This window comes from Physella acuta, unplaced genomic scaffold (genome assembly GCF_028476545.2).
Source record: "Physella acuta isolate Inbredline_101_S28 unplaced genomic scaffold, ASM2847654v3 ptg000486l, whole genome shotgun sequence".
Lineage (NCBI taxonomy): Eukaryota > Metazoa > Mollusca > Gastropoda > Physidae > Physella > Physella acuta.
The window spans coordinates 388,711-404,709 of record NW_026732005.1 but is presented as its reverse complement, the minus strand read 5'-3'; the positions used below and the strand labels follow the sequence as shown (position 1 = coordinate 404,709).

The window sequence follows — 15,999 nt, the reverse complement described above, 5'->3', positions numbered from 1 at the left end:
TTCAAGCATTCAATATTCAATTTTGCATATTAAGATTTTGGCCACGCAAAAAATGCATTGCAATACGATTAGATATTTTTTACATTAAATTTTGTTAAACTAGATCTACACTGATCGAATAAATGCCGTTTGGCTCAAAAAGTAACCTAAGATATTAAAGATAAACCAACGACTGTAGCCAAGGTAGTGGGTCTTAACTTAGTCTTACGGTTGTCTCTCTTGGGCCTACTGTTTATCATAAGCTTAAAGAAAAGTTTTTTACTGTTGAAACTAGACAGCAATTTCGCATTTTTACTAGTCAAGCTTTTACATCTACTGAAAATCTTTTGTCTGAATGATTGTTGTCTTGACGTATGGCTTGTCCTGTATCTATAACAAATGTATGCTGAAGTAGATCTAGTAACTATAGACTAATTATTAAAAACTTATTTTTAAAAACTATGCCTAATACTAATATTAGTCGCCGATACTCGGTAGATCTAGATCTAGATCTAGGCCTAATTATTAATTAATATAATTAATTAGTAATTTTACACTCATCTCATACAACGTTACATCCCTAACTATTAGTTATTAATATTAGTATTATTCTCAACTGTGCTATAGTCTATACTCTATACTCAGTTCTAGATCTATTCTGTATCATACACACACACAGTCCCCGTGCCGTATTTTTATGTAGGCTACTAGATCTAGATCTTACTAAAATAATGTTAGCTCCCCCCCCCCTCCCAAGAGATGCCTGGAGGAAACTATGCTTCCCTCTCTGCAAGCCATTGAATTGATCCTGCATCAGTTTGCTTTGGAGATACACACACACCTTATTTATCATCACCATCTTATCATAATCTAATGATAATGGATTATGACCTTAACTTCCTTAACTATAAGCTAATAACTAGGACCAGTTACAACTAAAATTTTAAATTTCTAGATCTAGAATCTAGGCCCAATTAATTAATTAGTAGTAGGCCTATAGCCCTAGCCCTATACTATAGGCCTATGTCATTTAGATTAGAATTAAGATTTAGAATAGGTCCTATCTAATTTAATTGTTACCTGTTACACTATATGTATGCCTATCTTGATATTATTAAATATTTAGATTAGGCCCCCATACTATATAAAATATTAAGTAGATATTCTAAGAGAATCTAAGATAAAATCTAAGTTCTTATTCTTAATTTGTAATTGTGCTGACAAGTTAATGGTTAGTGATGTTAATTGATAATTGTCATACTCTATTACTGTCCCTGTATCTTGTAACACTGACAGATAAATCATATTTATAAGAGAATTCTTTAACCCTCTTAAGACGTAGCTTTTTTAGAGAGCCGGTGCTAAGAAGACGGAGCCTACTTTCAAGTTTTGCACTTGTATCACAAAAAAATTTTGAAAAAAATAAAATAATTATTTTACATGCATAAAAATATATATTATTTATTAGGAAATTGAATGAGCTAATATGATTTTTATAAATCTAATAAAAATCTCAACATATATATATTTGAGCTTTCTGATTTGCATAATTTATGCACGAAAAAAAAATTGACGGCACTAAATTACAGTAAATTTGTATAACAATACGTTTTTTCTCTCTGTAATGCTAATCTAAATAATACACAAACATCTATTCAATAATCTGAACTAATTTACTGATTATTATTTCTACATTAGAATTTCTAAGTATATTTTTAGTATATTTTGATGACTGGACTGTTGGACATAAGAAAATTTATGATAGGACTCACGGCACTAAAAAAATCGATAAAAAACAAAAAAATGAGGCAAACTTTCAATGGAAGTCGCCATTGAAGTGCTAGATATGTACTATAACAGTTAGAAGCAATCTGATTGGCTGATATGATACTAGAAAGCCAATCGTGTGGCGTCTACTATCGCGGCTGAGACCCGGCCGATAGATCGGCCGGTCGTCTTTTTGGCTATAAAACCAGCGGCCGATAGATCGGCCCGGGCGTCTCAAGAGGGTTAAAATATTGGGGCCTAGAGGCCTGTTATTAATTAATTACAACTAGGCCTAGGCCTATATTATTTGCCCTATGTTTCTAAATAAAATGCCAACTTTCATTTTTAGATTTTAAAGTGCAATTTAATGTTCTAAGATGAAAATGAAATGGACAAAACATTTTGATCTATTATGAATATGATTAGTCCTGAGCCAGTTAGACATAATACAATATTTAAATACAAATGAAAGGTCTAATCCTTAATTTATCGGATCTATGCTTAGGCTTATAGTTCATAGAAATGTAGCCTAAAAGTAAAATTATTTTTAAAATTTTAAAATTCTCTGCATTGGCAAATTAGTTTTTATTTTTAGGCTTCAAAAGTTTTTAAAAGTATTCATTTTTATTTTATAAGTGTAAGAGACATAATAAACAAAAAGCACGTGACGATGTCAACTGAAGTGATGAGGTCCCTCTCAACAAATTTGGTAGATACAATTATTAAGAGATTATCATGAAGCTTATCCAACTTCTGATCCTGTTATGCACTAAATCAATGGAGATGCCAACTTTATATGTGATTTCTTCTAAGCTCATTACCATGGCTTGAACTTTATTTTATGTTTGGCTATTGCAAGTGTTCAAGATTTTCTAGCACAAATTTATGTGGCAATGCTCATTCACATCTAACTTTGAATTTGTCCGTGGACTGATATCTGTATCAAATGATTCAGTCATTAGTATTAATTTTGTAAATTAAGTATTGTTAATGCTAATATAAAAAATATGTTGATAAGGTTAACTACAAAGTGAGCTTCTTTTATTTTGTTGTTCCGCAACTTGTTTCGATTAACAATTCCATATATTTTTTCAGATCAGCAACAGATGTCTTCAATGATGTGGCTAAAGCTACAGCTGAAACTATTAATACAATGATTTATCTGGAGCATGTTTTAGGGCCTGTGAAGAAATGCTCCCATCTCATTGTAAACAACAAAATCTTTCGATCGTTCCTCATTTTCTTGTGTTTTTTTCTCTACTGTGAGGTATGCACCAACTTGGTATTATTGTTCATGTGTATTTTATTGAATTTGTTTTCATGTGTTTAGAGTTAACTAAGTCTTTCTTCTGAAAAAAGTTTTAAATATAGTAATGTTTTTTTATCTTTAATGTAAATAAAGTAATTGAGTTCACACTGGTTTTAAAAGTGGGACAGAGTGGCCTAGCGGTAGAGCGCTAGACTCTTAACCTGAAAGTGTCCAGTTTGAATCCAGTTGCATGTCAGAAGAACATCCCTGAGTCCACCCAGCTCTGATAGGTACCTAACTCACGGGGAAAGTAAAGTTTACAGAAACAGGTGAACTCTACTTCACTTGCCCCATAGACCGTCAGGTTTGAAAGGGAACTACTAGATTTTAAAAACTGTCAAATCCCATCCAGTATAAAAACTGTCAAGTCCCATCCAGTATAAAAACTGTCAAATCCAATCCAGTATAAAAACTGTCAAGTCCCATCCAGTATAAAAACTGTCAAGTCCCATCCAGTATAAAAAATGTCAAATCCAATCCAGTATAAAAACTGTCAAGTCCCATCCAGTATAAAAACTGTCAAGTCCCATCCAGTATAAAAACTGTCAAATCCAATCCAGTATAAAAACTGTCCCATCCAGTATAAAAACTGTCCCATCCAGTATAAAAACTGTCCCATCCAGTATAAAAACTGTTCCATCCAGTATACAAACTGTCCCATCCAGTATAAAAACTGTCCCATCCAGTATAAAAACTGTCCCATCCAGTAAACAAACTGTCCCATCCAGTATAAAAACTGTCCCATCCAGTATAAAAACTGTCCCATCCAGTATACAAACTGTCCCATCCAGTATAAAAACTGTCCCATCCAGTATAAAAACTGTCCCATCCAGTATAAAAACTGTCCCATCCAGTATAAAAACTGTCCCATCCAGTATAAAAACTGTCCCATCCAGTATAAAAACTGTCCCATCCAGTATAAAAACTGTCCCATCCAGTATAAAAACTGTCCCATCCAGGTCTTTCACTATGCTGTTGTGATGATCCAATGTACGTGGCCTTCTGTCCCTTACATCCAGTCATCAGACGCAGGATATGGCACGAACATCAAGGTCATGTTTATAGCAGATACTCATCTTTTAGGATTTCGGCAAGGCCATTGGTTTGATAAACTCCGAAGGTAATTTGTACTGTCTGATGTTTGTCCTATTTGACAAGGTCGTGTTGTGTGGACAGTGACTGAGAGTTTCACCTGTTGTATCAAGATCTGGTGTTGGGATATTCTTGAATGCTGTTTTTATAATTTAATTTAGATTTTGGTCCTGTACCTATTGGTATACCGAGGCTTTGTTATATTTTCTATTGCTAGCTTCAGATGTAAAATTCTCATGCTGCTGGTTGATACTATTTATACTACTGTTTAGTTCATGAGATATAGTGGACTTAAACAAAGTGTTAGAAAGCCCAGTGCAACCTTTGTAATTGTTGAATGAATTAGTTGCAATTATTGTTGTTTCCAGAGAGTGGCAGATGAAGCAAGCCTTCCAGACAACAATGTTAATACACAAACCAGATGTGGTCTTTGTTTTAGGTGTGTACACAATTATTTCCTTTTTACAAAGTCACTAAAGAACTGTACATTTACTATTTTCTTGAGCTGAAGAGTTCAAAGTTCCCAGCCATTTTGTATACATCATTAAACTATTGACATTGAATACCTATGAACCTGTTTCAGGTGATCTGTTGGATGAAGGTAAATGGTGCGATGATGAAGAGTTCCTGTATCATGTGGCCAGGTTTAAATCAATGTTTGCTGTTCCTAAAGGCACACAACTCCATGTCCTCTCAGGAAACCATGACGAAGGCTTTCACTACATGTAAATGATTTCTGTAGGAAAATTCCTTATCTATTGGCTTATGTCATCTGTTTCTAGAAGATCTATTATTACTGCTAATAGTTTTTAATCTATTACTGTGTCTTAACATTTGCCCCATCAACCACTGTGTCTTAACACATTTCCTATAAAACAAAATGTCTTAACACCTGTCTCAACAACTACTGTCTTAACACTTGTCTTATTAACCACTGTATTAACACCTGTCTGATCAACCACAGTATCATATCACCTATCTTATCAACCACTGTGTCTCAACACATTCCCTATCAAACAAAATGTCTTCACACCTGTCTCATCAACCATTGTGTCTTGAGACCTGTCTCATCAACCACTGTGTCTTAAAACTTGTCTTATGGTTTGCCCCACAGGATGACCGAACACAAGCACGAAAGATTTGTTGAAGAATTTAACTCCCCTTCTGTCCGAATACTCAACATCAAAAATAATTTATTTGTTTTGGTCAACTCCATGGCCATGGAGGGCGATGAGTGCAGCATCTGTCTGCAGGCGGAGAAACAGCTGCAGGAGATAGCCAAGAATTTGTCTGTCCTGCCCGACTGTCTTACGGTAAAGATATTTTTAGTACAGGTTTAAATTGTTGACAGGATGAGTTGCCAGATCAATCATAACATTGAAATGATGAGTTGCCATAACTATCATAACATTTGACATGATAAGTTGGCTTTTTTTATTGGCCAGTTTTTTTAAAATTATGTCTTATGTCTAGCTACAATATCTGCATGTATCAAGTGTTTTAGATTCATGTCCAATTAATATAGTTTCTTTTGATTGAAAAATAAGGGCTAATGTGGAAATAGGAAGATTATAGAAACAAATAAGGAGCATTATCTAGAGCAGGGGTCTCTAAACTACCGAAAAGATGCCTAGAAGAAACTCTGGCCCATGAACTTATATTTGATAGCTAATGCGGCCCTTTGGCTGAAAAGTTTAGAGAATGAAAGTTAACTTCATGCTCATATTAATTGGCAACTTTTTTCTCTCTTTAGGCCTTTTAACACTATTTAGATTTCATCTGGATGAATTCTTAAATTTGAAACATTTTTTTTTCTATTTTAAAGACAACAGATAACAGATGTAAAACGCAGCCAATTTTATTGCAGGTGAATATTTAAATTTAGATTTACTTTTGCAAAGTGTCTAAAACTAAGGAATTATTTGTATTTACTCAATTACTGGCTAAAATAAAAGTTGACCCATGACAGTTAGTGAGTTACTGGCTAATTAAAAAGCTACCCCATGACATTTTCCCCAGCACTTCCCCATGTACAGAGCTTCAGATTCTGAGTGCAATACAGAAGACTCAGCTCCACCTCAGGAGAAAACCATTCCATTTCGTCCGCGACTGGACTGTCTTGATCTCAGGTCTACCCACCTTGTGAGTAGATGTGCATTTGGGGTGCAGAGTTTTTTGTTAAAAAAATTTGGTTTCCTCGACATGGAAAGATTTGATTATTGCTTTTTTTTCTCTCTTGCAGTTGTTTTCATTGATTCAGCCGAGGCTAGTCATCAGTGCACATACACACCACGGCTGTTATCGTGTCCATGACAATAAGGTTCCAGAGTGGAGCGTCTCCTCCTTTAGCTGGAGGAACAGGGACAACCCAACTCTCTTACTGGTAATTTTAGACAACCTAACTCTCTTACTGGTAATTTTAGACAACCTAACTCTCTTAATTGTAATTTTAGACAACCCAACTCTCTTACAGGTAATTTTAGACAACCCAACTCTCTTACTGGTAATTTTAGACAACCCAACTCCCTCACTGGTAATTTTAGACAACCCAACTCTCTTACTGGTAATTTTAGACAACCCAACTCTTAATAGTAATTTTAGACATGTATGTCCACATTTTGTCCTTGTTTTATACAAATAATTGTCCATATTTTATCCTTGTTACATATAAATAATTGTCCCTATTTGACCCTTGTTACATACATATAACTGACCCTATTTGACCTTAGTTTCATACATGTAATTGAATATTTGACCTTTGTTTTATACATGTAATTGACCCTATTTGACCCTTGTCTCATACATGTAATTGACCCTATTTGACCCATGTTTCATACATGTAATTGACCCTATTTGACCCTTGTTTCAGGCTCGCATCAACCACCAGAACTTCAGCCTCGCTCAGTGTTTTCTTCCCAGGGAGAACACAGTGATAAATATATACATCCTCGCCGTCGTAGTCATTGTTGTCAACTTACTTTGGCCATCTATTTCTTACAAATATAGGCAGAAAATGTGTTGAGATTTTAATCTTACTGCTGTAATTGTGAAAGATAGTTACAAATTATTGTTTGAGGGTATAATAGTTGTTGATACAAAAAGCATGTAACCAAGTATTATGTTTTCATACAAACTTTTTTTTTTAATTATAAAGCAATGAGTTTTTCTACATTATTCTAGCTCATAATGGTATCGCAGCAAATATTGACTTATATTACTTTAGCAAACTTCTGATGAAAACTTTACATATCAGTTTACAGCTGTAAGCAATGCCAATTTCATGCAGATGTGTCTTTATTTACTAGTAATTAGAAGGAAGTGGTAGAGAGAGTACTTAAGTTGCATTTTGTTATTAAATCAGCAGTTTTTGCATATTATTTGGTTGTTTTTATTGTATCTTTCTTGTAAATTTGGTTAATGGAAACATTCACATGTTGATAATTGAGTTGATTTTATGAAACAAATTAAAAGCATTTCCAATTTTTAAAAACAAGTTACATCTTGTCAAAATGTAACTAGTACTTTATCTACTGCACCCCTTAAATGCATATTAATTCTTACAGCGTAATTGCATTTCATGATTTTGCTATGTTTTTTCATTACAATGTTTTATATCAAATGTTACAAGTTTGTTATCGCTTTCTTTGTTGGTGAAGGACTTTTACAGGAGCAGTTTTTATTAGCACCATACTGTGGTGTGCTAAGTGATATTTGCTGGTCACAATAAATATTGTACTTTTTGTAATTGGAAAGTTTGTTATTATTTGCTGTTATAAATTATCAGTGTGGCTGTTTTCCCTAAGGTGTGGCCATCGGAGCACAATTCATAGAAATAAGAGCCTAACCAGCTTTTAGTAAAGTGAGATTATGGAATATTTCATCAATGGAAAACTTCAAGATGCAATGTGACTACGGATCTTTGTTTCAGCAAACATTTACAAAATAAAGCAAACATTGTACTCATAATGAAAGTAAAATATTTATTTTAGATTATAGATCTATTATATTTCTCCAACCAGTTGTCAGAAAATTAACATTTAACAAGGGTGTCTACTCCAAACTAATTTTTTTATTCTAATAGAACAGATCGGATACTTTAATAAATTACATAACTTGATTTTTTTAAAAGTATTTGACAAGCATGTTGCACATTGACATACATCTAGTATTGAAATTGGTGCAGCGAGCCTTCCATATTATTAAAACAAAAGGCACACACAAAGCATTTGTGTACCAGTTTAATGTTCAAATATATGGTTATACATTAACACAGGAGCATATGTAGACAAGTCACTCTCATACAATGGCTGGGCAACCCCATAATTTGGGGACTCATTACAATATTCATGGATGAGGAAATAGATGCTAACAATCTCAGTAGAGCTACAGCATATAGTCCACACCTTTTGTATATAGAGTACACAAGCTATCAAGTTCACAGGTTCTTATACATTAAGAAGTTTAAATAAACATTCTTACAGTAACTTAACACAGTATACACATTCACAGATCATTGTAAAATAACTTGCAACTTTACACAATGATATTATTATGTAAGTAATATCAGCAGTACAGCAAGGCTTCCTTCCATATAGAATAATGTAATGTTAAACAGATCTTCAAAATTTCTAAAAAGATAATATCAAAACTTGTGTTCAGATCAGGAGGATAAATAATCCAGAAATATATTTTGAAATGACTTTTTTTTCAGTTTGTGGAGGGCTGATGTATCAGCAGGTTTATGTAAATAATGTTAAATGAAAGTTTTAAACTTCAGAAGAAATGACAAACAATTACCATCTGATAACTACAATACTGTTCTAATTGAGCTGCCATTTATGTTACATAATTACAAGTTACCAGATAAACTGTACTATAGTAAAATTCACAGTTAATATCATCTGTCATACAAACAACTAATTTTACAGCAACTAGTAATCTATTCACAAGTAAACAATTCATCAATACATTCCACTATAACAGAATTATCATCTCAGTGAACGTATCATCATACAAATTTTAGTTCATTACCAAAACCACTACATTCATCTTTCTACAAGAAGCAAAACCATTCCACCAAAAATTAAAGTATAATTATATGCACGTAATAATGTATGGAAGCCACATGTCAACAGTTTCTAACACAAAAGAGTTCTCTGGTTGAAAACTTTCCAGTTTCCTCCCTTTGTTTATCTTTCAGAAGAAAATGCATCAAGTTTAAGAATATTTATTCAGGAATTTGATGTGGAAGTCACCAAAACGATTCAGCATTTCTCCAAGTTTCTCTACAGGGGGCAATATAGTTGTCCTGAAAATATATTAATTTCATACAGTTATACAATAAAAAAAATTCTTTAAAGTATTCAGTTTTTTATTAAATTGCTGATTGGCAAATACACATACTGACATTTCTTTTAATGCTAATATTTAATATGAAAATCTGGGTAAGAATTAGGGTAAAAATTTGTGTAAAAACAGCTGCAAAACAACAATGCTGGCATTTATTTTACCACAAAACCCTTAGAAAGCCACTATTATGTATTTTATTTTTATTTTTCCATTAAGAAAGAAGTTATAGTTATATATACACAGATCATTTAAACAAAAACTAACTTAAAGTTTCTAAACTCTCTCAAATTTTAGCTAACATCTAAAGTGGCAGTGAAGTCAATAAAGGCTTAAATTAAACCATTACAATATAGTAGCCTCACCTGAAATGCCATGTGCCCTCCTTCTGCCCAAACCCACTGCCTGGCACAACACACATGCCAGTCTCCTCCAGTAAACTGAAGCAGTAGAAAGCATCAGCAGGTTGACCTTTGGCCTGTCAGAGTTCAAGGTTAAATCATTAGTTAGGGTAGTTTCAGTTAACAAGTCTCCAGACACAGCTAAGTCTATCTAAACCTAACAAAACACTATCTAGCCTTAACAGAACACTACTTAACCCTAACAGAAAACTACTTAGCAGCCTCCAATAATCCTTACCTTAGCACCCTCCACTAATCCTTACCTTAGCCTCCACTAATCCTTACCTTAGCCTCCACTAATCCTTACCTTAGCAGCCTCCACTAATCCTTACCTTAGCAGCCTCCACTAATCCTTACCTTAGCCTCCACTAATCCTTACCTTAGCAGCCTCCACTAATCCTCACCTTAGACGCCTCCACTAATCCTCACCTTAGCCTCCACTAATCCTTACCTTAGCTGCCTCCACTAATCCTTAGCCTCCACTAATCCTTACCTTAGCAGCCTCCACAGCTTTCCTAGGCAGGTCCAGCCTGGGGAAGGCGTACATGGCCCCCTGCACTGGGTTACAGGAGATGCCTTTGATGGAGTTGAAGATCTCAGTTGCCATCCTCCCTTTCTCTGCTAGCTGGCCTAGGACTGCATCTTTTTGCTACACAATAAAGAAGAGCTCTCATTAATAATACATTCTTTGTGTAAATATTACTTGGTTTGAAGAACTAATTTAGAAAAGAGTAAATTATTCCTCTAAGTAGATGAGTGGATTACTGTTGATAAACAATGTTTATACAATTTTGGCAGTACTGCAAGCCAACTTAAAAAAGTAAAATAAACACTAAGTGACATGGATTTTTACCTGCTTGAATAAAGCATAGGAAGGTTCCCCAGGTTTGGGAGGGTTCACCACTACATCAAGAACAGCCTAGGAAGTAATGAGAATAAGTTATCGTTTGTCTCCCATCATAGCTTATATAACAAAATATGGGGCAGGGAACTATTATGAGCTACCAATTTAAATCAACGAGGGAAGTTCTCCAACCGTAATACTGGTAGCATGTTACATTCAAATTCAGTATGAAGTGCAGCTTTAAATTGCACATTTTTTATATTTTATTTTTAAAAGGTTTTTATGTTATAATTTAGTTTAAAATTTATAGAAATAAGATTTCTTTAGATAAAATGTTTTGATAATTAAAATTTATTTGAAACTTGTTAATACAATTTTTTTCCAAATAGATTTTGAATGTTACAAACATCTTTTTTATTTCAAATCAAATCTTTGAATTGTCAGAATTGGATTTAAAATTTACTAAATTAAGATTTGTCATAATAATAGCTTTGAATGTTATATTAACATTTTTGTCACATTTTAGTAGATCTGTCATTAATTTTTTTTTAAACTGATATTTTTAATATTTGCTTTCTTAAGACACACAGATTAGGAAAAATTATTGTCCATCATAAAGTGGCCTACTACCTTCCTTCAATTAAATTTATGATGTTAAATATAATATATAGTATTATAGAAGCAATAATTAGTTATTAGAAGCTCAAGATTGTATTTCAAAATACAGAGAGTTCAAAAAAAAAATTCAATCATGTGGTAAAAAATAGGTATAGAATGTTTCTATCCTACATGGACAAAAAATGTGCTGTGATAATTACAACTAGTCTATCAAAACATTAAAACATGTTTACTGAAATTAACTTCACACTGAAAGAATTGTTTCATAGAAAAACATTAGTAAATGTAAATTAGTTTTTATCTTTTTAATGCAAGCAGTGCTAGGCACTCAGAAAACCTCACCTCTCATGCTAAGAAAATTAAAAAATGTCCGGTGTCATGAAAACGCACGGCCATAAATCAATTTTAAATATGTCAGAAATAATATAGTACACACATAAAGTATGCAACTAATTATTTTATATGATTAAATTTTTTATCTTAATTTAATAAAGTATTTCAAAGATTTTGATATTTTATTAAATTACTTTTTAAGATATTAAAAACTCAAGACTTCAATTATTAGCTTTATATTATCTGACTGCATTCATATTCAAATATTTTAAGAAACTGCTTTTCTACACCAAAAAACATTTTTGAAAATGATGTAAATTGTATTTTCTAAGGTAAAGAACTGCTAATTTTGTAAAAAAAAACATTAAAAATATGAACCTGGCCAGTCACAGCAGAACAAAGTTTTGCTGAGATTGCCTTGGTGAGCATGGCTTTAACAGCTGGGTCCATATTTATAATCTCCACATATCCACCACGGAAACCACACCTAAAAAAATAATGTATATTTTATCTTTAATGTTGTTTATATATTTTTCATACTAAGAGCAAATAAAATTACCTTCACTTGTATTAATTTTCAATTTGATGAATAAACTATGTTAGGTACCCAGTTTAGTTGCATAGGTTAAAGGTCACTTACTCTCCCATGTAGCCCTTTGATGTTGACATGAATGAAGCCAGCTCCATCTCACTGTATGGTGGGCCCAGTTCAGTTAACACTTTCTTAAAGGAATGAAACTTTGAATCTGCCGCATACACATTGTGTTGGTATACCTAAAGAAAACAAACATTCCTTATATAATACAAAAAATAACAGTATTTTTAATTATCCAGTTCAACTATAATAATAATTACACAATTATTAACCAAATTAGCCCAAAAAGTAGAGCTCCCATAGCCAGATAAAATTAATGCTACTCTAGCCAAAAACCTCATCAGCCATGATGAACAAGTTCTCCTCCTTAGCAAATTTAATGATGTCTTCAATATTTTTTCTTGTTAGCACTTGGCCTGAAAAATTTAAATCCATTTTTCTTTTACATCGTTTTATCAAGTTTCAAGTATTTGTGAGACAAAATATGGAGCTATATTTATGTGAAATTAAAACTTGCTAAGATCAAAGATGCCAGTGAATGTATGGGTGATGAGACAGTGTATGGGTGAGTGTGAATGATGTGCAAGATGGAACTGTGTATGTGTGTATGAGTGGGTGTGGCATGTGTGATATTGTGGGAATGTGTGTGATGTGTATCACAAACCTGTGGGGTTGCCTGGGTTGATCACACAAATGGCTCTGGGCTTGCAGTGTTTCTTCCCTTCTGCTAATGAACGTTTTAATTCCTCCACACTAAGGGACCATTTATCAGCCTCATTCAGAAAGTAGCCAATCTAAAAACACAACACTTCATTAGCTGACAGCCACCACAGTTATATTTCTTTTAAAGTAAAAGCTAAACAAATCAAATGAGAAAAAAATGTATACAGACATACAGGGTGAGCATTGTATTCAGCAATAGTTGCGGAGTAGAGGGGGTACTGGGGGATGGGTATCATAACACCAGCACGTTCTTTCCCTGGCAGGGCAGTCATGAGGAGTTTCATCACGTTCTGGAATAGTTAAATAATACAATAATTGGTTTTAAAATGCTCATGTTAATATAACATTAAAACCTTTTTATGAATATCTGACACTGTAAAAATGTTTATTAATATAACTTACATAATGATGTATACAACAGAATAGAGTACAAAGTAGTTAATAACAAAATATAAAAGTCTCAAAATAAATTAGTTAGTATATTTCTGTAACACATTTTTCTTTTAAATATGCACTATAACAATCAATAAGTACAGCCACCTAAAAAAATTTGAATTTTTTTAAAATGGCAGAAACATGGTGCGCTGCCATAATTCAAGTTTTTTTTTTCCTTTAGTTAAAATGAGGGAAAGTTTAAATGTAAAGGGTTAGTTGATACATTTATTATAAATTACAACACTCCATATTAATATGTTCATAAGGTCAAAGTGGATCAAAATATAACTGACAGTACCGCTTACCCTAATGGACTCACTGGCACCCCCAGAGAGAAAAATGTTGGCAGGGTCTGATGGGATACCATCCCTCTCTTCTATATATTTAGCCACATCTTCCCTGATAACAGGCACACCTGCGCTGTCACTGTAGGCGCCTTGAAGAATTTTTAAAAGATAGCATTGCTTCAACACTACATAACCAGTCTAAGAATCAGTTTTTGTCAGTTTCTTTTTAAAAATGTATTTAAAAATTGTGGTATTGTCAACATGAGTAAACTTAATTTATTTACAGATTCACATATACAATTAAATGATTTCACAAATTTAAGGAAAAATAAATATAACTCAATGTTAGGGAATCAACACTTAGAGACTTAACAAAATGGCACAATAGTAATTTTTTAAATGCTGACGATTAAAAATCGGAAAACTAGTTCATCATATCACTTACAGTTATGGTGACTGCTGATAAATAGTAAGTGGTAAACAAAACTGTCACATTGCTTAATGAGAGATGAAATCAGAAAAACAAATAACTAGAATAAGAAATACATGTTACAATTACACAAATAATTGGAAAAAAAACTTATAACTACTACTATGTAATGGTTACCTAAGCTTCGTCCTCCACAAGATCCAAGGATGCGATCAGCTCTTTGTTTAGCATCATCAGGAAAAGTTGGGTCTTTCATCAGATCAGGGTACACACACAGAGCAACAACCTACAAATCAAGCATATCTTGACTTTCAAGCTGAATTGTTTTGTCAATAACAGATTACATGTGGTAAAAGAAAAGATTTACTGACTACATGGCTCTTTATTTACTTTCTTTCAACATAAAAGAACACCAAGAACAAAACATTGTACTACACAATTTAAGACCTACCTGTCTTAAAAATGTCAGAGGCTCTTGTCCAGTTGCATGACAGTCTCCAATGTTGGCTCGAATAACATCTGTAAAATTTTTCTTTGTTCCCTATGAGAGACAATTTTAAAATTTAAAATATTGGATGGCTGAATGGGCTGTTTTTTTTTTCAGGTTTGCTACATGACCCTTAACGGGAGAATGTTTATACCAGTGTCTGATAATGGAATCTTCTTTAAAAAAGGGGTGTTAGGTTACTGGTAGTTAACTAAATGCACACATGGCTAGCTAATGTCAATGCTAACCCTGTCCCTAACCCTAACCCCAACCCTGGTCCTACCATACGCCTAACCCTAATTTCTAACGATAAAATTAGTCGACATTACAATACTACTAACAACCCAACACCCCTTTTTAAAGAAGATTCCATTATCGGACACAGGTATCTATAATCATCCTCCAATTGATTCATTCCACAGACATCCCAAAATACAAAACAAAACAGAATCAACTGTTTATGCAATAAAGTATAACAGAGACAAATATAATATTTGAGGTAAAAAATGTAAGTAAAAAATCACTACATAGGCCTATATACTAATACTATTATATTGTACTGAGGGATACAAAATACATATAATATAGTAGACTCGATTCTCGACCATAAAATTATTACTTATTACATACAACAATACATACTAGAATCTACTTCTAAAAAAATCTTAGTAGAAATATACTAGAAATAGAAGATCTAGATCTCTACAGTCTATTACAACTAGATCTATAGTTAAAATAGCAAACCTTTTTTAGTTCATTCTCTATCTCTCCAGCTCTTATGACAATGGGGCCCCTGACTGCATATTCAATGTTCTTTACATGGGGATTCATGTTGTCGATTGTCAGAACTTTCGTTCTGCTAAAAAGCTTTTCCACGGTCTTTCGAGTTTGACATAAATGGCGAGTGGATAAACCCACTGTTTTATCTAATGAGCGAAGCATTTTTATCTTGGAAACTTATGCGAAGACTCTTTTCAGATAGTTCTATTTTAATCTGGATCTAGTTTGTGAAGGACGCTTAAGCTTGTAAACAGCGTAAAAGTCAGTCGGCCATCACTGTCTGTGTGCAGATGCTGACTGTGAGGTAAGGCTTTTTGAGGTTAGCGGGTTAGAGGTAGTGACCTTATGTGGCCTATGACCTTTTTATTTATCTTGATGAGTTCACCTCAGGTTTGGAGGATTTTACTAAATAACGGAATATAGCATTAACATTATCGTAATTAATATTTTGAACTCCAGTTAAACAAACTACCTTATTTACATTTAATTAGGCTTTTGCTTAATATAGATAGGGCCTACTACTATATTTTGGCTCCCTATAAGTTTAAAGTTGTGCCAGCATAAATAATTAAT

The 15,999-nt window shown here is 33.2% G+C and overlaps 2 protein-coding genes across 5 annotated transcripts; one reads left to right on the top strand and one right to left on the bottom strand.

Annotated features, from left to right (window-relative positions):
• The first annotated feature begins 278 nt into the window (after window positions 1-278).
• LOC131944266 (metallophosphoesterase 1) lies at window positions 279-7,627 on the top strand. 4 transcript variants are annotated; one of them, XM_059304817.1, is made up of 10 exons: window positions 279-380; window positions 2,842-3,013; window positions 4,015-4,175; window positions 4,516-4,586; window positions 4,731-4,872; window positions 5,262-5,460; window positions 5,973-6,014; window positions 6,167-6,289; window positions 6,390-6,530; window positions 7,017-7,627. In XM_059304817.1, exons 2-10 carry the CDS (start codon window positions 2,900-2,902, stop codon window positions 7,167-7,169), a joined length of 1,146 nt encoding a protein of 381 aa, XP_059160800.1. In that variant the 5' UTR covers window positions 279-380; window positions 2,842-2,899; the 3' UTR covers window positions 7,170-7,627. The 4 variants fall into 4 exon arrangements, with proteins under 4 accessions (XP_059160800.1, XP_059160801.1, XP_059160799.1 ...); XM_059304818.1 differs by having other exon boundaries at window positions 296-399; XM_059304816.1 differs by having other exon boundaries at window positions 300-351.
• A 743-nt stretch (window positions 7,628-8,370) lies between these two features.
• Window positions 8,371-15,756, bottom strand: LOC131944250 (alanine aminotransferase 2). The gene is made up of 13 exons (XM_059304788.1): window positions 15,391-15,756; window positions 14,611-14,700; window positions 14,337-14,445; window positions 13,748-13,878; window positions 13,181-13,297; window positions 12,949-13,078; window positions 12,621-12,700; window positions 12,330-12,463; window positions 12,068-12,176; window positions 10,748-10,813; window positions 10,388-10,543; window positions 9,859-9,971; window positions 8,371-9,455 (listed from the first exon to the last, which is right to left on the bottom strand). The coding sequence occupies exons 1-13, from the start codon at window positions 15,586-15,588 to the stop codon at window positions 9,365-9,367; spliced, it is 1,524 nt and encodes a 507-aa protein (XP_059160771.1). The 5' UTR covers window positions 15,589-15,756; the 3' UTR covers window positions 8,371-9,364.
• Window positions 15,757-15,999: the final 243 nt, after the last annotated feature.